General features: G+C 42.4%; 3 protein-coding genes across 5 annotated transcripts in view; 1 reads left to right on the forward strand and 2 right to left on the reverse strand.

Moving 5' to 3' along the window:
- Nucleotides 1–6,265, reverse strand: part of LOC106676152 (ATP-dependent (S)-NAD(P)H-hydrate dehydratase) — a 31,572-nt gene extending 25,307 nt beyond the window's left edge. Inside the window, exon 1 of the mRNA XM_024805548.2 lies at nt 6,127–6,265. The gene's annotated coding sequence lies outside the window, so the exon portion shown is untranslated. The remainder of the gene's footprint in view (nt 1–6,126) is intronic.
- A 246-nt stretch (nt 6,266–6,511) lies between these two features.
- On the reverse strand, nt 6,512–12,747 carry LOC112430068 (ATP-dependent (S)-NAD(P)H-hydrate dehydratase). Of its 3 annotated transcripts, XM_024805306.2 has the most exons (11): nt 11,293–11,806; nt 10,740–11,180; nt 10,398–10,548; nt 10,257–10,302; nt 10,072–10,160; nt 9,162–9,270; nt 8,893–8,943; nt 8,698–8,802; nt 8,474–8,594; nt 8,236–8,359; nt 6,512–6,980 (listed from the first exon to the last, which is right to left on the reverse strand). In XM_024805306.2, the coding sequence occupies exons 1-11, from the start codon at nt 11,804–11,806 to the stop codon at nt 6,830–6,832; spliced, it is 1,902 nt and encodes a 633-aa protein (XP_024661074.1). In that variant the 3' UTR covers nt 6,512–6,829. The 3 variants fall into 3 exon arrangements, with proteins under 3 accessions (XP_024661074.1, XP_024661076.1, XP_024661075.1); XM_024805308.2 differs by lacking the exons at nt 10,740–11,180; nt 11,293–11,806 and adding an exon at nt 12,608–12,747; XM_024805307.2 differs by lacking the exons at nt 10,740–11,180; nt 11,293–11,806 and adding an exon at nt 12,432–12,566.
- A 23-nt stretch (nt 12,748–12,770) lies between these two features.
- On the forward strand, nt 12,771–20,670 carry rab20 (RAB20, member RAS oncogene family). Its single transcript, XM_024805309.2, has 3 exons — nt 12,771–12,894; nt 14,413–14,901; nt 19,444–20,670. The coding sequence occupies exons 2-3, from the start codon at nt 14,712–14,714 to the stop codon at nt 20,034–20,036; spliced, it is 783 nt and encodes a 260-aa protein (XP_024661077.1). The 5' UTR covers nt 12,771–12,894; nt 14,413–14,711; the 3' UTR covers nt 20,037–20,670.
- The last annotated feature ends 42 nt before the right edge of the window (nt 20,671–20,712 follow it).

The following is a 20,712-nucleotide window of genomic DNA, read 5'->3' on the forward strand; positions in this document are numbered from 1 at the left end:
ATCAGCGCAGTTTCAAGTAAACTGTGTGTCGGAAACATTAATAGATCAGTTCGCCCGCTTGTTTGAAATATTATGAGTAAGCCACAGGACCACAGGCAATAATCTGGGAGTGGGCAAAAAGACGTGATAGAGGCGGATGGAAGTGAAGAGAGCGTGGAAAATAAAGGTTTTCTACCACAGAGAAGAGCTTTTGCGTAAGTGGTGAAAATGGTTTTCGGCCTTTTTCAAACATTAAAGGAAAGAGAGAGTCGGGCCATGACGTCAGAAACTCTGACAGCCCGTTCTTTGTGGGCGTTACCTATTTTCAATGAGCCAATATGGAACGCTGTTGTGGGCGGGGCCTGGTTCAAAGATGAAAGGCAAGAGAACCAGGCCGTGACGTCACAGTCAACTCAAGTCTATAAATTGCAGGTGAAACCCACATTGGACCAGCACGTTTCTTACAGTCACGAGCGATACACTGGATGAGATTTTGTTCTGCGACCCTCAGTCATATTTGAATGTCTTTGTAACATCGTAGCTTAAATGTCAAAAACGAGTGACCAACAAGCAAAACCAGAATTAGTGTGCACTCTGCCAGAGAGCACACTGGGCGACCTGGAGATCGAGGAGAAAGAAAATTTAAAAGTCCCAGAAGAGCAGAAAGTGGTGAAGGACACGAAAGAAATGCAGAACAAAGTGGACGAGCAGACAGAGCCATTAGCCGAGGCTAAGACAGAGAAAAACGACACGGCAACCCCAGATTCCTCCTCAAAGTTGTGTGTCAACAAAGTTGTTCAGTTGATGGTTTCAAACGCCACAGAAAAAGCTGAACTGAACCAAGTGAAAAATGCACTCGAAGAAACGGCCAAACTGGCAAAGAAAGAGTGTGAAGAGGCCAAAAAAGCAGTGAATGAAGCACAGGCAGCACTGTCAGAGGAGAAGACAATGGTAGAGGACGCAAAGAGACAAACTGAACAGGAAAAACAAGTGTTAGAAGAAGTGCAGTTTGTATTCAAAGATGAGACCAATCGGGCTTCAGCTTCAGCTTTGGAAAAGACACTGAAGCTGCAGAAAAAGGTGCGCGTCAACTGGGTTATTCAGTTGGTGGTTTTACTGGCCAAAGAAAAAGTCTCCTCCAAATACAAGATCTTCACAGAGCGCCTCACTCCTAACTGCATCAGCCATCGTCTGATTGAGAAAATCTGGCCTGAAGTTGAGGAGAAACACTTGAATTTATCCCACGACAGCATTTTTAATGTGGGCAAGGCCATTCTCAAGGATCTTTGCAACACACACAACTGCAAAGAAAACCTTTTGATTTTTAATCTGAGGGAGCAGCTTGACAATATTACCATCTCAATCTTCACCAAACACCTCTTGGCATTACCACCAAGAGTACTCAGTGTCTCTAAAGACAGGCAAGAGTACAAGGAAGTTGTAAAAAATGTGACCAAAGATCTGGTAATGCACGCCATGAGCGAAGGAAATGAGACGATGACACTGAATCCAGTAGCATCCGAGTTTATTGTAGAGAGGCTTTTCCAGAAGATCTGGGACAAAATTTTGTCAAAAAAGTACAAAATGTCCTTGGAGAACATTGGAGAACTCGCCCTGACAATATACAATGAACTCCATGACAGGTGGGATTCTCCAATGCTCTTAATGTGGTCAAGAAACCCAGTAATGGATGAAGCAATCGTCAGCAGCTTCAAAAAACATGCAAAATTGAGGAGCCAAAACATCATCTTTAGGGCTTTCTCATGTGCACGCTAAAATCGAACCAACACGTGCATGTGAATATTCATTTCAATTGGGCTTTCTAAATTTAATTTTGAAACCAGAGTGGTTAAAAATCACTACTCTTCTTCTCCCAACTTCCTTCCCTCATCACCAACTGGCCGAGGCAGATGGCCACCCCATCCTAGAGCCTGGGTCTGCCGGAGGTTTCTCTCTTTTAAAAGTGAGTTTTTCCTTCCCACTGTCGCCAAAGTGCTTGCTCTAGGGGATTGGAGTCTTTGTGCATTATTGTAGGGTCTTGACTTTACATTATAAAGCACCATGAGGGAAGTGTTGTTGGGATTTGGTCTGTTTCTTAACTCAAAAAGTCCAGTTACAACAGGACATTTTGAGTTAAAAAACAGAAAAAAAATAAAAAAAAATAAAAATGAAAAAAAACAACAACTTTGCATTTGTGCTTTGTTTCATTTACTATTTAAGAAGTTTGTTCTTCCTGCAACTTTTAAAAACAACAAACAACAAATAGCTGAGCTGTTGGATTTACTAAGTGCATCCAAGAATACAAACAAGCAGTCCTCACACACATTTGAGAAAAACTGAGAGACCTTTGAATCTTTATAGCTTACTGAATATTCATCTCTTTACTTTGTCTGCATGTGTCCACTTTTTTTCTTTTTCTATTTGTATTATTCTCATTTCAAAGACATTCAAAGCTGTTTGGAGACATGCAGAGTTCCTTAAAGATGAACCTAATATAATTACACGAGTTGTTTAACTGAGGTAATCACTCTTTCCCCCACAGTCCTACGATTTTTCCCTTTTTCTGTAAAGCAATGCAAATACATTTTGAATACTTTCAGTCAAGTATTTAACATTCATACAGGAATAAACTACAACAGAAACACAGTCACAAATATAGGCATTAAATATACAGACACCATATTTACATACACATTTAGTACAAATATAATGTTTAAAAGGAGTCTGATTCTTCAACTGATAAACATTTGTGTAGAATATATATGAACTGGAAGTGCTGGGTATACAAGTCTGGCCTAAGTCTTGGGTCAGAAAGACTGCAGCAGTCCAGGAGTTTAGTTCACCGTCTTTAATGAAGCTTCACAGAAGAACTGGTTACAGCAGGGCTTGCCATGATTAATCCAACCGTGATACAGCCAGATATGCACTTATAATTGTGGCAGATGCAGTATAGGTGACTATAAGCATGGTTGTCTGGAAACAGAAACAGGTAATACTATAATTAGTAGGGTCCACAAGGGGTCGCTGTAAGACCAGAAGTTGGCTAAATAGCACATATCTTCCCAGTTGCTAGTACTAAGGCAAGAATGTGGCAAGCTAACAAGAGTTAAACTAAACAATAAACAACAGAAAAATCCTTTAACCGCGGGATGTAATCATTGGAGGAGATTCTGGCAGCAATAATTAAAGCTGACACGGGCTCTTTCACAAAATCAGGAGGATGTGTGCTCATCTTCCAGCACCACACAGCACAGAGGATGCAAATATCACTCAGTATAAACCGGTGAAACGGCGCAGTCCTGTACCGCGTCTTCACCTCGGCAAAATTAAACCAGTCGAAATACCAAATGAGGCCAACAGTGGCTCGATGAAGCCATTCTCCACAAGGACTTTCCATGAAGTTCGTCTTGGCTGTGCAAGCGAAGAAGAATAAAACTAGCCAAGTGCAGATGAAGTGAGCGAAGATGAACCAGGGGAGCACGGAGGCGAAAAGAACGAGGGCAGTGAGACGACAAGAAATGAGTACCAGTGTCACGGCCTTTTAAGTTCTGGCGTTTATTTCGTTGAAAAATATAAACAAAAATCAACCCAATAATTTCAAACATAAACGAAAGTTAACTTAATCTTGGGGCTCAAGAGTTGGGAGTTCGCCTTGTAATCGGAAGGTTGCTGGTTCGAGCCCCGGCTTGGACAGTCTTGGCCGTTGTGTCCTTGGGCAAGACACTTCACCCGTTGCCTACTGGTGGTGGTCAGAGGGCCCGGTGGCGCCAGTGTCCGGCAGCCTCGCCTCTGTCAGTGCGCCCCAGGGTGGCTGTGGCTACAATGTAGCTTGCCATCACCAGTGTGTGAATGGGTGGATGACTGGATATGTAAAGCGCTTTGGGGTCCTTAGGGACTAGTAAAGCGCTATATAAATCCAGGCCATTTACCATTCAAAATAAGAACACCAGGAAAGGAAACAGGGAGGGATAACAGAAACACTAAACACAAGACCCAGCCCCTAAGAGCGAATACAAAAACAGAAGAAACTAGAAAATAAACTCAAAACACTGATTCAGCAACCCAGGACCATGACAATTACAAATGTTCATAGCAAAACTAGGTAAGCATATTCTTACTGTTATAACAAACATAACTTTTTAACAAATCTGTATTTTTATTGCAGCGAACAGGTAAGGTTAAAGTTTAACACTCACTTTTGAGATTTGCAGACAACATGAAAAAACGGGGATCCAAACACTGTCTCGCAGCCTTTTCTATTAAAATACCACATGTAGCACTAAATCCGGTATCTGAACATAGTGAAATGTCTTCATTTGTAACATATTTATGGCTGTGATGAACCAGCATCTCTCTCATGTGTTCTACTACGTGTGACATGACGGTCATGAGTCTGCACACAGACGTCGTGTCGATGGCGCTGTGGTGAGGTCAGAATAACTAAGAGCTGATTACGCTCAAAACTGAGACTTTTTTTTCTGATTGTAAACAGCCTTGAAAGTTAAATGTTGCTACCAGGGGCGTCATAGTGGAAGCAAAAGTGATGCTCAGATAAAGACACCCAAGGAGCCAAAGGAAGGAGGCAGCCGCAGGTCTCTCTCTCTCAAGGATGTAACACAAGATGAGCTCATACAGTGGAAATTAAACGTTATTAAAACAGCAAATATATTTTATCGGTGTGGTCAACACGTTCTCACTCCCAACTCGTCAAACGTGTGACGCATGGTCAGGCTCCCTCTGCTGCACTTATGGACGCGCAGGGTACCCCCCTCGCGTCGGGAATTGACGTGAAGGGTCCTCCGATTGAAGAGATTGCCGCGGAAGAGCCTGTTGTCCGTATATTTCCGAAATCACATTGTAGTGACGTATACTGAACACAATAAATTATATAATGTAAACAACTACCTGAAAAACAGGTAGAACGATACTTTTGTATGGTTTATTGCATTTATGGAGGGAGTGATGTATGCTGGGTAATGGCACAGCTAGCTACTGGGTGACTTTATTCACCCACTTCGGCTGTTATCAGTCCATACAATGGGCGTTATTGGCACAAATCAGTCCCATAGATATGGGCCATCTCCTGCTAGATTGTTCAGAAGGTTGTTCTCATCCATCCAGATGGAGGATCACTAACAGGAGCGTGGAAGACTCCAGAATCCACTCTGGCTGGAATCCGGTGGATATGCAGTGTTTACAGGTAAGACCATTTACACGGACAGCATTTATAGAATGACTATTAAAAGGCAGCGAGTGTCAGTAATGTTAATGTGGTTATGTTAGTAATACACAGAGTGCTAATATAACAGCTTTAAGATGCATTTGTAGATATTATTACGTGTTTTACCGTCTTTATGGTGCTAGCTTAAAGTTACGGTGTAAACGTTATTCTCCCTCCTCGCGCTCACAGACACATAACGTGTATGGCAGTCCATTCTCCCTGCAGCACGGACTACACTGCCCACGATGCTACATTCTTTAGAGCTATGCTTGTAGCATTCTGCCCGTTAGCTTAGCACAACAACAACGAAAAGGCGCTCTCTCTCACCCAGGAAACACACAATCGCAGAGAGAGAGAGAGAGAGCGTCGCCCTGTAACCATGGCAACCGTAACGCTGCCGCCTGGAACAACAGCACGTAGCTGTCAAACAAAACCCAAACAGTCCTGACCCGCGACAATATGAAACAGGAAAGTACCGCCGTGTAATCCATTTATTTCAACAAAGTAACTGTATTCTGAATACCACCTTTTTAAACGTTAACTGTAACGGAATACAGTTACTCATATTTTGTATTTTAAATACGTAACGGCGGTACATGTATTCCGTTACTCCCCAACACTGCAAACAACGCTTTGAACAACGGTCACCGAAGTGAATACGTTTCACCTTCAACACATTAAGCACCCACTGAACATTTACGGACAATTCTAGCTAACACAACGCGGACAAACAGAATGGTCTTTTACTGCTTTGGCACTTTAAAGTGGTCTTTACGCGTTGGCTTCGGCGTGTCTGTTAGCTGGATTAGCCGACTAGCTTATAACAATACTAAACGAAATTCAGCTCCAATCCTTACGGAAATACAGAGCAGATACCTCGCCACACATATTCAGTTGCCATATAAGCGGAGGGTGAGTAAACTTACCTGTGAATACTCCGAGTTAACCTTACAGACTCTGTGATGCTGCTGTGGGTCTTGTTGCTAACGCTAGGTAGTGCGTGTGTGTGTGTGTGTAACTACGGTGGACTCGCAACAACGGAGCTAGCTGTCGGATAATTCAGCTATGCGCATGCGCCGCATACTTTACACGAATCACACACGCCTCACTCTTCTGCTTTTAGGTTTACGATGCTGCAACCAACCAAAACACTTTGTTGTCCAGCAGGTATCGGTTTTCATGGACTTTACAAGTTAATATTCCCCACTGACTCTATAAAAGTCACGTTTTCTGCAGTCACTCACCCAGTAATACTTCCATGATGGCTTTTAAGAACTTTGTCGAAACAAACAAACAAACAAACAAACAAAATCACATTTATAATTTATTTCAAAACGTATACAGGTTTCTGGTTTAGTGTGAGCCCATTCATCCTAATGTCTCAGTCTCTTTGGTGGGCTTGGTGAAGGCATTCATTATTCAACTAGTGGTTTTCTTTTTGTTACTTTTCCATTAAACACAACACAAACAACATGTCAGTGTGTATATTTTGCACCAAATTTCGATTCCGGGTTCAAATCAGTCATTAAAATTCAGCTAAAGAAGAACATTTCTTTCAATCCCAAAAAGGTTACGTTAGGAGCGTAAAATTTATTCTCTTTTTACAACTGTTTGCATCGCTGACTGTTTTTAGCTTTCGAACAGCTTTTTGAAGGCTGAGCTGATCTCCTGGATCATGTCTGACGTGGTGGTGGACCTGCCGTGCCGCTGGAATGCTTGACTGTTGCACTGCCTGGTGAGCGAACAAGCACCAAATGCAGCAACCACTGAGGGATTCATACTATAGGGGAGCAAAGGGAAAGAAGAAGGGGAAACAAAAGAGAGAATATACATCCAAATAAAGTGAACACGTACATTTCTCTGTGCAACATCACACTTTATGCATTCATTACATAGGAAAAGCCAAAAAATCATCGTGAGAAGTGGTCAGAACGTTTGGTGATAATTTTTATACACTCTCAGCATGTAAATCAGTGCACTCTGTAGGTAATGTGTGTAAATATATTTAAAAAAAACTATTTTTTATCCATTGAGCCCTGAAAAGCTTGGCCTATACATTCATTCAAACATAGCTCACTCCTTGGCGGCCGCTTATCGGGGCCTGGAACCTGGGGCTCGCTCGGTCCACTTCGGAGGTGGGGTGCCCCCGGCCTCTCGGCCTGGGGCTCGGTCACTCAGGCACAGCTGGCTGCCGGTGGAGCTCACGGGCGCGTCACTGCAACTCCCCCTAGCTTCTGCTCCGCGGCTGCTGAGTGAACCCTCATCTGGGACTCTCCTCAGCTCTTACTGGGACAGTGGCGCGGCTGCCCCTCTGTTGGTCTTCCATGGTCTCTTGTGTTCTGGGGGCCTCTGGATATCTGGAGTTTTGATCTCCTCCATACCTGCTTCATACCCTGGAGGACGGGGCTGTGGCCCCTCCACACTCCCTAGCAGATCGTTACATGGAGAAACCTTTGGAATACAAGCACGCTGATCCACACAGGTATGCACACGGGTGTTCACTGCTCGTAGACTTAAATTACACCTTTCTTGGCCGCTACTTCGAAGCACAACTGTCCTGCGTGCTGCACAACAACATTGAATATTTAGTATTTACTGCTGTTTACACTTAGCTAGATTAATGCGATGGTGTTGTGTTTAGTATGTTGCTTTGTTTTTTTTGTTTTTTTGCTTGTTTTCTATTCTTCTCTCAACAGGTGATCCAGGAGATTTTTACTTTTTTTTCTCCCCCCCCTTTCTCACTGTCCCTCTCCCCTTCTGTTTTTCCTTTCCTTCCTCTTTCTTTTCCTATCCCTCACGCATGTCTGTCCCATCTGTAACATCTGAAAATAAAATATAATAAATAATAAAAACAAAGATCGACCAAATGGACCAATACGGCAATGCCACGATGATCCATTTGGCAAAGTAAATCCATTGGGTATCCTTGTTGGTCTTCAGACAACAATTCTGATGGCTAAAGAACCAAATGGGACAGGCAAAAAAAAAAAAAAAAAAAAAAAACATAGCACAAAAAGCAAAAATCATGCCTTCACCTTCTGATCATTCCTGCTGTGGAAGCAGCATGGGCCCAGTGTGCCAGCACTCCCATAGATCCAGAAAGGAGATCCCCCTGTCCACCGCATCGTCTCCCGCTGCCTTCTAAATTGCATGAGTACACTACAAACAGCAGCACACGACACAGCGTCACAAAAGGAGCTCCGAAGCATCTGAGAATAAACAGAGTGAACGATCAGCCGGAAGAAATTAAAGCACGTTCTGTTTGATGCCAACCTTTGCTGCCATCTGTGATGAAATCCTGCTCCCCCTTCAGCACCAAGGTGAGGTTGCCCATAGCTACACTGAGCTGCATGACGCTCCGCTGATAATCACTGCTGTCCATGGGCTCATGGTGCTAATGCACACAGACAACGTAAAAAGACACACATCAGCATAGAAGATCACATGTTATTTGCTGTCAACTAGTGAGTGGGACTGAAATGTGCCAAGAAACTTACCAATGCCTCATACAATCGAGTGAATTCCATGAAGTTAGGCGTAAGGATGCCCTTCTGGTACCCTTGGATAACAGATGGTTGCTGTGTAACCAGCCATAATCCATCCTGTTAAGAATGATCACACACACTATGTATGACTTAGCAAATGAAACACCTTCCGCTCCACATCTGGGACTTTATTTTATCAAGACTTACTGCATCAATGACTATGGGGATATCTCTTGCTTTCGACTTCTCAATGACCTCCTGAAATAGAGAGAGAGAGAGAGCACAGGGTCTGTCTTTAATAAGCCTTCCGTTGGGGTGGGGGGAAAAAAAGAAGTAGTAATTTATCAGCCACCAGTAACACTTGTGCTATAACAAGTGCTAGCAATAAGACTAGTCTGCCATGCTTATGCAGAAGTATCTAGCAGAGTAGCAGAGACTGTGTTAAGCGCAAGGAAGAATGAATGTGCTCCACGTGCCTTTGCTGTTTTCAATAATAAGTCTTCTCTTCCTAAGCCTGGTCCCACCACAAGTCCGTGTAGTCTTGGAAGCCATTTTTCTATTTCTTCCACTGCGTTAGGACTGTCCCTTCATTCACACACATACACACAGATTGTCAGACATGCTGGAATGCACAATTAATCCCAAATTTTCCAATTAGTTTGCAAGGAAAACACACACACACACACACAAAGTGAAGACTGATAACACTGTAACGGGTCTCTGAAGTGAGCAAACACAAATAGAAAGCAGTCGATGTTAATGTTTTCTGTAAGTGCCTCTTGTAGAGAAATGAGCCTTTTAACATTTTTTTGCTATAACAAGCTAATAATGGCTTTCTAAGAGCACACTGGCACAGGCTCACCAAACTGAAACGCAGTCATTAATGTTACTGTAAGGTTCCCAAGCCGCTCCAGCCACGACAAGTAAGCGTGAGCTGTGAAGGTTTGTACTGTCACACTGACAGAATACCCAGAATTATGACACTACCTGTTCATGATCTGACAAATGTCAGAAATTTAAATATTTAGGACAGTGATTACAGAATCATTGTGAGAAAGCAGCGTGTTAATTATAACACGCAACGTTTAATACAACGGAGTAGAGTGATGATAGTGAAATGCAGAATTTGGCTCCAAATAACATTACAACTCACAACAAAAAAAGAAGACGTGCGCAACTATTTATTTTGAAAATCTTATGCCTCGCCACAAAGCCTGGGTAAACTTTGATGTTTTTGCTTGCAATAACACACTGTGTAACATTTGTGAATGCATCCAAATACCAGTGCATAATGCTAATAAATACACACCATTGCACTCTCAATGATCCAACTGCTACCAGCTACTTCAAATCCTACAGAAAGATTATTATTGGCTCTGTACTTACAGAACTGGATGGACTATGAGCTCAGGGCTGTATGATTTGATTACAACTGCAGCATCTTTGGTGCAGAACACGTGAGACAAGTCAGCCCCCTGGAGATGAGAAAAAAAATGTATATACAATATACAATTAGAAAAAAAAATTAAAAAATGAATGGACAAAATTGATAGTCAAGCTTTACTGCCTACCACTTTTAAAGCAGAGATGGCAGCAAAGTAAGGAGCTCCAGTGTAGCTTTAGAGATTAGAGATGAAGAGAAATTAGGGCAAATGTTCCACTGAATTTGTTTTTTTCTTTTAAATCATGCAGGAATCTTTTATGCAACATACTCTTGACATCCTCCAATGATCCCAATACGTCCATCTTGTCCCTTGTGTTTTTTGGATGTCAGCGGAGGGACTATGTTCTTTACCAGTGGCAGGATGTCATCCTCCATACCTCTGTGCGACGTGGAGCCCAAACCGTAGAAGCGCTCAAAAACTGAGGAGATAAACAAAGTGAGAGTGTTCAGCGTACGAGCTAGTTTCAAACCACTGTGGTCGACAACAAAAACACACTAACACGATCCAAAATAAGAATAATAACTGAGTGTGATCTTTCACGTTACAGCTAATCTGCCTTCAGGTTTCTCTCCACATCAAGGCTTCACGCGTAGCGCCGGAACTAAATACCTAACGCCTGAGGGTCTGCGCTCAGAAATGGATTCTGCTGTGTGAGAGAGTCTGTCTGGGGCGAAGGGCGTTTGGGATGACCGGAGTGGCCACGTGTATGCGATGGGGAGGTACTGGAAATGACCGGAGCGCGGCCAGGATTCGCCGTCTTGGACGGAGCGGATGCTGAGCCGGAGGAGGAGATGCTGGCGAACATCTGACCAAGCATCTGAAGCATCTGCAGTTCCCGGGCATGCTCAGCTTCCCGGCGCCGGTCTTCTGCTTGCAAGCGCTGCTCCTCCATCCGGTAGAAGTTGTCCTCGGCTTGGGCGCTCTGCTCCAGGAACTGCTCCATCAGCTTCTCCATGGGGAAATTGGCGCGTCGCTTCCTGGGCCGTTTGGGTGCTCTGGCTGACAAACAGCTGGCCGACTGGCTGGTGTTAGGCGGCTTCGCACAAGTCCCTGAAGTGGAGAAGGGTGTGACATTATGTTAGCACACATACTCGAGTCACACTCGAGGCACTGAAACATGATAAAGCCACGAAAAAGTGATAGTGGATAAGGTTGGACTCACCATTATTCCCCACTGTCACTTTAACCGGAATGGGGATGGGAACAGTTGGGTATTCCAACTTGACTTCAGTCTCAGCGGGATAAGGACACTCCCCTGTGCTCTCAGAGTAAGCATCCTGAGCATCTTCCCCATCCTCCTCCGGGCCATCGACGGCCTCCTCTCCTCCCGCACCGCTGTCTATAAACTCCTGGGCGTCCAGACTCGGCCGGTTACTCAAAATCCTCTCCATGGTGTCATAAAACTTGCAGATCTTGTGATACTGCCCATTATTCCGCAGATTGCCCTCCTTCGCCAACAAGTACTGCCTCTTGAGGCTCTTGATCCGCACCCTACACTGCTCGGGCGTCCTTTCAAACCCCATGGCTCCCAGCCTCCGGGAGACGTCGCGGTACACGAAGCTGTTTCGGAAGTTTCCATCCAGCGCCGCCTGGATGTCCTGCTCTCCCCAGATGTTCAGCAGCGTCCTCGTCTCCACGTCCGACCAGAGGAAGCCCCGCGTTGTGTTCGCTTGCATAGCTGATCCAAAACAGGCCGTCTCCCGGCGTAACCTCCACCCCCGGGGAATAAGTTGATTGGAGATGTTGACACTGCGGATTATGACGGCCGTTTGCTCTGGGTCTCTGCGCTCAGCCGCATCAATGCCGCGGACCACCGTCAGCCCAAACAACGACAAACGGCCATTTCGCTAGCTCAGAAGGACCAGCCGGGGTAATAATTTTGGTCTTAAACTTGAAGATCATCACAACGTGTGCAGGTCAAACTATTTGTTAGCTAGCTAAAAGCCTAGCCTTCTGTGTTTATCTCATTCGTGTCGTCAAAATGCGTAGCTCTGGGATAAACCGACAGAAGATCGGCTACAAGAGCCGTTTTCAAGCGGTAACACTACATCGAGTAAATGTCCAAACTGACCTCTGATCAGTCCTTTGAGGTTAACTTCACCTTTCTCCGCCTGGTCCCCCGCCCCGCGAACGCATTTCTGCGGGGTCCTAGAGACCCACCACACCTCAACAACGAGCCAAACTGTCAGCTGCTCGGCCAACACGGAGAGCACTGGACGACTCTAACGGCTCACCTAACGTTACAGTCTAAAGCTAAGTTTTAATGAAGTAAAACTTTGAGATAACGTCAGTCTCTTTTACCTTTCTCGTTTAAACAGGCCAAGGCGGCGATAAGCGACAGTGCAACTGGGATCGAGCAAAAAGCGAGCGCTTGAATCTGTTGAGGCATGCTCTCATTGTTTGTCTGACTGCAGTCACCCACTCTCGGAGCTTTATCACGGGCTGCACAGCCCTCTGTGGCACTCAGCTGTCCTTACCTAAACTGGAGCTGCGCTTCAACGCCGACAAGTGAACGCAAGTTAGCCTGATCATGAGGCGCCCTATAACCCAGCGCAGTACTACAGGAAGCGTGTGATGCCTTTAAAGGCTGCTCGGACACTCCTACATCCAAGTGGGCTGAGGGTGAAATCTGCTGTCGACGAGCCATCAAACCGGAAGCAGGTTTAAGCATGCGCTGCTTCAGCAGGGCCGGATTCTGAGACAACAAGCCCTCCTCCATAATAAAATGAAGCACACATCAAAATACACACAGAAGAGTAATAAGGTGCAGATGTTTTTAAGTTTATTTGCAGTTTTCATCTATTTGTGCTGATTTTAAGTTTTTTTCCAGCCATATTGCAAGTATAACCGTCTGTTTGCCTCTGTTTTTAGAAGTTTTGTATTTTTTAATACTCATTATTCAACCCCTCTGCCATAAAGAACTCTTCAGGAGGTCAGTCCTACTATGCACTATGAAAGTGTAGAGGTGGTAACAGGCGAACACACGTGAACTGTCAGGCACGAGATTCCATACACACATAATTTTAGAAGCATGTCAAAAAAAATATTTTACGTAGAAAGTGTAGCCTATTTTTATTTATCAAGTCTTCATTTAAATTAAATTAAAATATTTTGTAACTGTAACTGTTTATCTAACTTTCTTCTAGTTATTGTTATATTTATTGTGAATAGATCACATGTTTCGATCGAAGCAGAAACATGATTGTTGAATATTTTTTACTTTCTTACAAATATCAGTCTACATTTTAGGCAGGCCATTGGCATAAAGTGAATGAATATTTATTTCTCAGCTAATAATTATAATCATCATCATCATCATCATCATCATCATCATCATCATCATCATCATGTTTTTGGTCCAGATTTTAAAGACCACATTGGCATTTTTTAGCCATTTGTCTCAGCCTGACAACAAAAAAATATTTTTTAATCCTCCAAACTAACAGAAAAACACAATTAAGCGACACGTATACCACTAAGAGAGTGTAAAATCCCAGAAGAATGTGTGTTATGCTTAGTTTGAAAACTAATACCCGCCCACCGACTAATTACAAATCGGAATTATAGACAGTTTTACTTTTCTCCCTGGGTTTTGTCTGGTAGGCATAAAACAACTTCAGGCTTGACCACTCAAATCACACTTAAGCCTTGGAGACTGCTACTAACACCACACTAAAGGCATAAATATAACCATAAGGAATGCTTTGAGGAGAGGCATATTATGTAATATTTGCTGTCAGTGCATTTTAATGAAAGAAGAAGAAGAAAATCAGACAGGGGTCTTTGTAGTTTCAATGCAACTCTGTCCCTTTTTTTTGTCATTGTGTGGAAAATTGTCCTACTCAAAAGGCTGCCCTCAATCTTTTTTAATAATAAGATAAGATAAGATAAGATGACCTTTATTAGTCCCACACGTGGGAAATTTGTTTTGTCACAGCAGGAAGTGGACAGTGCAAAAGTTATGACGCAAAAATTAGAATACAATAAGAATAAATACAGTACACAGCTGTACAGAATAGAATAAAATAATATACTATATACAGTAGAATAAAATAGAATAAAAATATACAATAAGATAAAAATAGAATACGAATGCTATATACAACTGGGTAAAAATACAACGATGCCAGAAAAGACCAATATTGACTAAGTAGTTTTTATTTATGATTATTTCCCAGCAGCATATACAGCCTATACACTTAAACTTATTTGACTTAGGCACAGTTATTATTATTATTATTATTATTATTATTATTATTATTTTGTTCCCACTGTCCACTAGAGGCCGCCCACGTCCTCCACCTGGAAGACACGGTTCAGAGCAAATTCTCCTTGTTGGTCTGCGGCTCGTCATCTACTTCCTGTTTTACCTCAGTGACTTTTTGAAGTTCGGACTTGGACAGCAGATTTGAGAATGAGCTAACACCGGATAGACACGTTATCAGAAGTGAACTTTCGTTCAGAAAATGACGTTTGTCAGAGGAATTCGCGACCAGCCTGCGGTGTTTTTCACGAGTTAGAGCGCGTCTTCGCTCCGAGCGTCAGAGAAATAAAATAGCGGGACCCGAACAAGCCAGCGTCATGCCCGAGGTGTCGAAGATGAAGAGGCCTGACGTCAAGGTTGTTCTCCTGGGAGACATGAACGTGGGGAAGACGTCGCTGCTCCACAGGTACATGGAGAGGAAGTTCAAAGAGACCGTCAGCACCGTCGGAGGGGCATTTTTCCTCAAACAATGGGGACCTTACAATATCTCAATATGGGACACAGCTGGTAATCCATCCTTTACTCTACCCTCTTTCCCCAATGTTTACTCTAGACTCTTAACGTGCCTTCTTCCGGTGGTTCAGTGCCTTTGTTTACCTGATAAGGAATGATCCGTTCATCTGAGGTAATCACTGCCATGTGACCTCTCTGTCTGTTCAGACGGCCTAAGCTTTTAGTCTGACTTTTATTCGCTTTAGTCACTTTTTAAAAATATTTCCAGAGTCGATCTTATCGTAAAAGCTGACCGAGTTCCTCAAAAATAAGCATGGTATTTATTGATCTGTGGGTAGATAGGAAATAAGTGGAGTTTTCATTTGGTCTGCATGGAAAAAAGTCCGTTTCACTTCCCCTTCAAGGGACTACTTTAATATTTAAAGAAAATACGACTTTTAAGTGACATATTAAAGAGATTTCTACCATTAAAAAAAAAAAAAAAAGTCAAGATAAGGAGTATTTCATGTTACAGTACAATCATGATGCGTTACTCACTATTATGATGTTATCACAATACTGCACTGTAAGCATGATGTATTAAAAGCGACACCAGGATATCTTTGCAGTTAGTTGGGCTCAAGGGAGAAAAATGCTTCGGGGAAAAAAAAAACTAAAAGTAGGGATTAATTTCTCATTTATTCATTTATTTGAGAATCTCAACCACGAGGAATCCTGAAGAAGTAACTTTCGTATATATGGTCCCACCAACATCAGAAACACGGACATCTGTTCTGGGTATTATGCAGTATTAACGGTAATTGTGACATAAAGATCTGTCAGTCAGCTATTCTGGAAAACAAACCAGTTTTTCGTCTTTCTTTCTTTTTGATAAGTGGGCTTTCAAAGAGCAAGAGAATATCAGTTTTAGTTTGTTATCATCACAGGTAATGGCAGATATTTTAGTCATGAAGAATCAAAAGTGTATTAATAATGAATGTAACTGATTAAAGTAACACACACAAAAACTCCCCCACAAAAAACAACTTCTCTCTTTAAAACTCAAAGGTGCTGCCAGAAAATCACCCACTATGCAGACAAACACCCCCTGGACAAACCCCACATGTTTTTACATGCTGGCCTTTGTCCTAATTTACCGAAAATGCTCCATTTCTTAAATCAGTTCCCATGTTCACCTCCTTTGTGCTGAACAAGGAAAGAAGCATGTTTTGTCTTGACTTGTGTTGCTCAATTTGTGCAAGTGTGACCCGATAGAGAAATATCATCTGGGTACTTCTGCAGAAATGGTCACATGTATTTGTACGAGGCTTCAGAAAATACAACCACTGCTTTTCTGATTTGGTGGAAAAGTGTGAATAAATTTGGAGCCCCTAAAACTAGACTGTGTGTGTTCAATTGTGCTTTGGGCTCCAGTGCTTAGGGTATTTTTCTTTATTTTTTTTAATAGTAATTTTTTACCAGAAAATTAAACTTTACATTTTATATGAAGAATGTCAAACTTATTTTACATTGATTTTAGCTGGGCAAGACCAGTGAAACTCCCTTTTCTGTCAGTGTAAAGAAGTTTAAGTTTACATTACTGAGCTATTTTAACATAAGAACAAGAACTGTGATTTTTTTTTTTTGGGGGGGGGGGAATTCTCAGTTTTTCTGTTTGATTAAAAAATGCTGCTTTGGGCTTAAATTATAAGAAATAAATGTGTGAAATTATAGAAAAAACTCCATTAGCTCAGTGTGCAGACTAATGGACACTGTAATTAGAAAATTAGAAAAAATTTTGTTAATTGATAATTTATTTTTTAACGCAACATAAAAATCTGAAATTAGTATAGTAAATATTGAAAAAAAAAACCTATAGCTTTCTAGTATTTCATTGTTTATCTATTACTTACTTCCATTGGTGTAGTATGAATCGTCATGGGAACGTCTTTTCTTTACAGTAGGAAAAGCTGAAAAAAGAATTCTAAAGTCTACAATTTATGTCATCCTTCAAAATTTCAAAAGCCGTTCAATAGGCCACATTGGAGTGTTTTGCAGGCTGATTCTGGACCTTGAGCCTTATGTTTGGCACCCCTGTTTTACATGTTATGTGTCTGAAATTGTTCACTTATTGGACAAACAGCCACTGAAGTTTTGATTTGAAATCAAAAGGAAAGTTTTTATTGTGACTCTGTAACCTGAAAATGAAAGTATTATTAGTACAACTCCAACAGTTTTCCTGCTGACTAAACTAAAATGATTACTGATTGAGTTAAATGTAGGTCAGTCATTATATTTCTGTCTGTGCAGTGAAATATAGGTCAGTTCTTCAGTTATTTGTCCTTTAATAATGCACCAAGTGAATAACGCCCTTCATTATAGAGGGTTTCTCATAGGCAGAGCCAGCTTGTTTTTTCTCTGTGATATTGAATATTGTGTCACAGTGTATTCAGATAAACTCATTTGGCCTTTTCTGTTGGTCGTGACAGGAACAATCCAGTAACTGCTGGTGAATAAGCTCGGTGCTGACTGTATTCAAGTGTTGTGTAAACAAGAATTAGGGCAAACCTTCTTAGGCAAATATGTACTTCACAGAAATGGAGCTGGTGAACCATCGAGATAAGGAAAGTCTGGCCATGTCACCAGTGAGCCATTTCCTGGCTGTGTTCCCCAACTCCACAACCTCTGTGTCAAGTCCCTGTTGAGTGCAGTTAGCGCTGAGTCGTTTCAGTTGTTGCCGATATTTCGGTATACACCACAAAGCTGTGATAGTGTGGAAGTCTTGAGTGCTGTTGTTCTTATTTTTGTTAATCCGTGAAACTCTAAGCTGGCTGCTTCTTTACTAGTCTTTTCAGTTACATTCTGTTGTGCGGGCCTTCATGCTGTCGGGCCTCTTCCTCTTAAAAGTCACATGATGAAGTTATGACAGGAGGAATTGAGTCCCCGTGCTTTAACATGTCTTTTCCAAAGTTACATGTAGCAGTATTTTCCCAGAGAAGCAGGGGTGCTGAGTAAGTTGTTGTACATTCCTGCCATTTGAGCTGACGAAATAAAAAAGAAATTTCTTTATTTGTCAATGAGAAGGGGGGTGAAAAAAAAGTACCGTTTGCTGCTTTTCTTTTTCATATATGAGTCTGTCATCAGTATCTTTAAATGATGGCTAGGGAAAACAAACTAATAAATCATCAATCACTTGATAAAAAACACAGCAGATGCATAAATACTGCTTCCAGGTTTTGTATAGCAAAGTAAGCACACTAACAAAACAGCTTTGCTATAAATCTGTCTTTGTGAGGGTTAGCATGTTCAGTTATTTCCTGGAATGGATTGACAAAGGCTGCAAAGCACGGTGGTTAACACTTTCACCTCAAAGCAACAGCAAGGAGGTCTGCATGTTCTCACCGTGTCTGCGTGGGCGGTTTTTTAGCCCCGCGGTCAACATGCGACTTGTCCAGGATCTACCCTGCGCTCTCGCCTGTGATAGCTGGGATGGGCTCAAGCCTCACTGTGACCCTGAACTGGATAAGCAGAAAAGATGGATGAATGGGTTTGATTGGGGCACTTCCTGTTCTTGATGGTAACTTTTAAGGCAGTAGATTGTGGTGGTGTTGAAGTGCAGCATTTGCCTTCAGCAGCATTACATTCCAGACCGTTTAAATCCACCCACTCCTGTCAGTTGACTGATTGGCATTCTAATATAAAACGACTGTTTGTGAATGGAAAACCATACACACACACACACACACACACACACACACACACACACACACACACACACACACACACAAAAACTGGTCTCAGCGATCTTTTTAAGAGGAGTTTGGGATTAATACCTTTGTCAAACATTGAACTTACGACGCAGCCTGGCTTTGGTTGCCTTGTCATATTCCATCTTATACAAACATATTTTTTATGTCGAAGTACTGCAGAACCACACTGTTTAGCTCGGGTGTCATCTGTTTACTTTCCCCCCTCACTTGTTTACAACTATCAGAGGGAGAGAGAGGGGGCTGCAGTTATCCTTGAACCACTAACTGCCGTTCTGCCATAACAAAATAAGAATAATATGTTCAATCAAATATTAATTATGCAAGTTCATTGATGTTTAAACATCTAGTTACGTACATCTTACTAGTCTCTAGTAATGAAGTTAAATTCAGTTTTATTTATATAGCGCCAAATCCCAACAGTCGCCTCAAGTTTCATTATATCCTAAGGTAAAGACTCAACAATAATATGAAGAAAACCACAACAATTAGTCGACCTCCTGCCCTTAAATTGTGGGTTAGGCTAGAAGGAAATATGAAAAGTTGCAACATGCAACAACAACAAACATCCCAAAATATCTCAGTGCACTCACTTGTAAAACAGTGCCCCCCGGTGGGGAAGGTTTTTGTTAAAGTCTGTAGAGGTTAAAGTGCACTGGATTCACACAATGCGCCCTTTCAAGCATTCTGCATATTTCAATAACAAAGATTGTTTCTGTTTTCAAACTGCTGACTGTCACACAATGTCTTTCCGTTGCTCGTACAGAAAATCTTTTTTCCTTTTTTTTAAAAAAATGAGTGCTCGTGGTGAGTCGGTACTCACTCTTTTGACCTGCCTTTGTCTCCTCAGGCCGGGAACAGTTCCACGGTCTGGGATCCATGTACTGTCGAGGTGCAGCCGCAGTCATCCTCACTTACGACGTCACCAACTGGCAGAGCCTAGCTGAGCTGGAGGAGCGCTTCCTGTCCCTGACTGACACCGCTAACCATGACTGCATCTACGCCTTAGTGGGAAACAAGGCGGATCTCACAGACTCCAAAGCCCAGCTATGCCACGACTCAGATGGCCTAGTCAAGGACCGAACTGAGTGCAACCAGGAGTGCGAGGTGCTGTCTGGTTGTCCCACGCCGCCGGCCTCCCCTACATCCCTACCTGGCGTGATGCTTCGCAAGCAGGTGATCAATGAGGATGCAGTGGCTCTTTATGGGAGAATACTGCGCTATAAGGGCCTGGAGGAAAAGAACAGCTTGCCAGCAGAGAAGATGTGCTTCGAGACGAGTGCCAAGACCGGCTATAACGTGGACACCCTGTTTGAGACGCTGTTTGATCTGGTGCTGCCTTCCATTCTAAGGAAGAGGCAAGAGAATCAGAAATCTCCTACTGTGGATCTAGAGGAATGCAGGATGGTCGGCAGCAAGAAGGGAAGATCTGGCTGCTGTTAGGGGCCAAAGAGAGGTGAGGAAGAGGAGGCGGAGGCCACCTGTAGGCTCATTTTTAACCAAAGGCAATCACCAGGATAGTCTGATGACCAAATGCATACTGTGATGGTACTTTTCCTTTCTTTTTTCTTTTTTTCCCCCTCTTGCCTTAACTGAGACCAAACCGTGTTAATGACCTCTTGGTAAAACACAAATCTACACTTCTGATGCTGTGAAGATCATAGTGTCCAGAGAGATTTTTCCCATGTTTCTTTGTAAGGAAGGGACATAAAATGCACGGCGCATTATCACTCTTTGTTTCTGAAACTTTCCACTTTAATGACTCGAACTGCACTAATAGCCCAAACGTGCTCGTGAGGACAGACATCACTGCCGTTTGTCAGCGTTTCGCCACCAGAATTTCACGCACATGTAACAGCACTAATTAGTTAGGCTGCACGTTGCACTGTTTATGATGAATTTTAAGGTTTTATTAATCAGACTTTAAAGTTCTGTCACTGTTGAAACTGATCTTTATATTTTATCTGCACTTTTTGGAACTTTTCGATGAGTGTATTTAAAAATAAATAAATAAATAAAAATACAGGTGTTTGAATTTTTAAGCATTCTGTCGTAATAAAGATTTTTTTATTTTGCACTTTGCAGTCTGCTTTGTGAGATTCAGAAGGACAATGACACA

This window comes from Maylandia zebra, linkage group LG16, assembly GCF_041146795.1.
Source record: "Maylandia zebra isolate NMK-2024a linkage group LG16, Mzebra_GT3a, whole genome shotgun sequence".
Taxonomy (NCBI): Eukaryota; Metazoa; Chordata; class Actinopteri; order Cichliformes; family Cichlidae; genus Maylandia; species Maylandia zebra.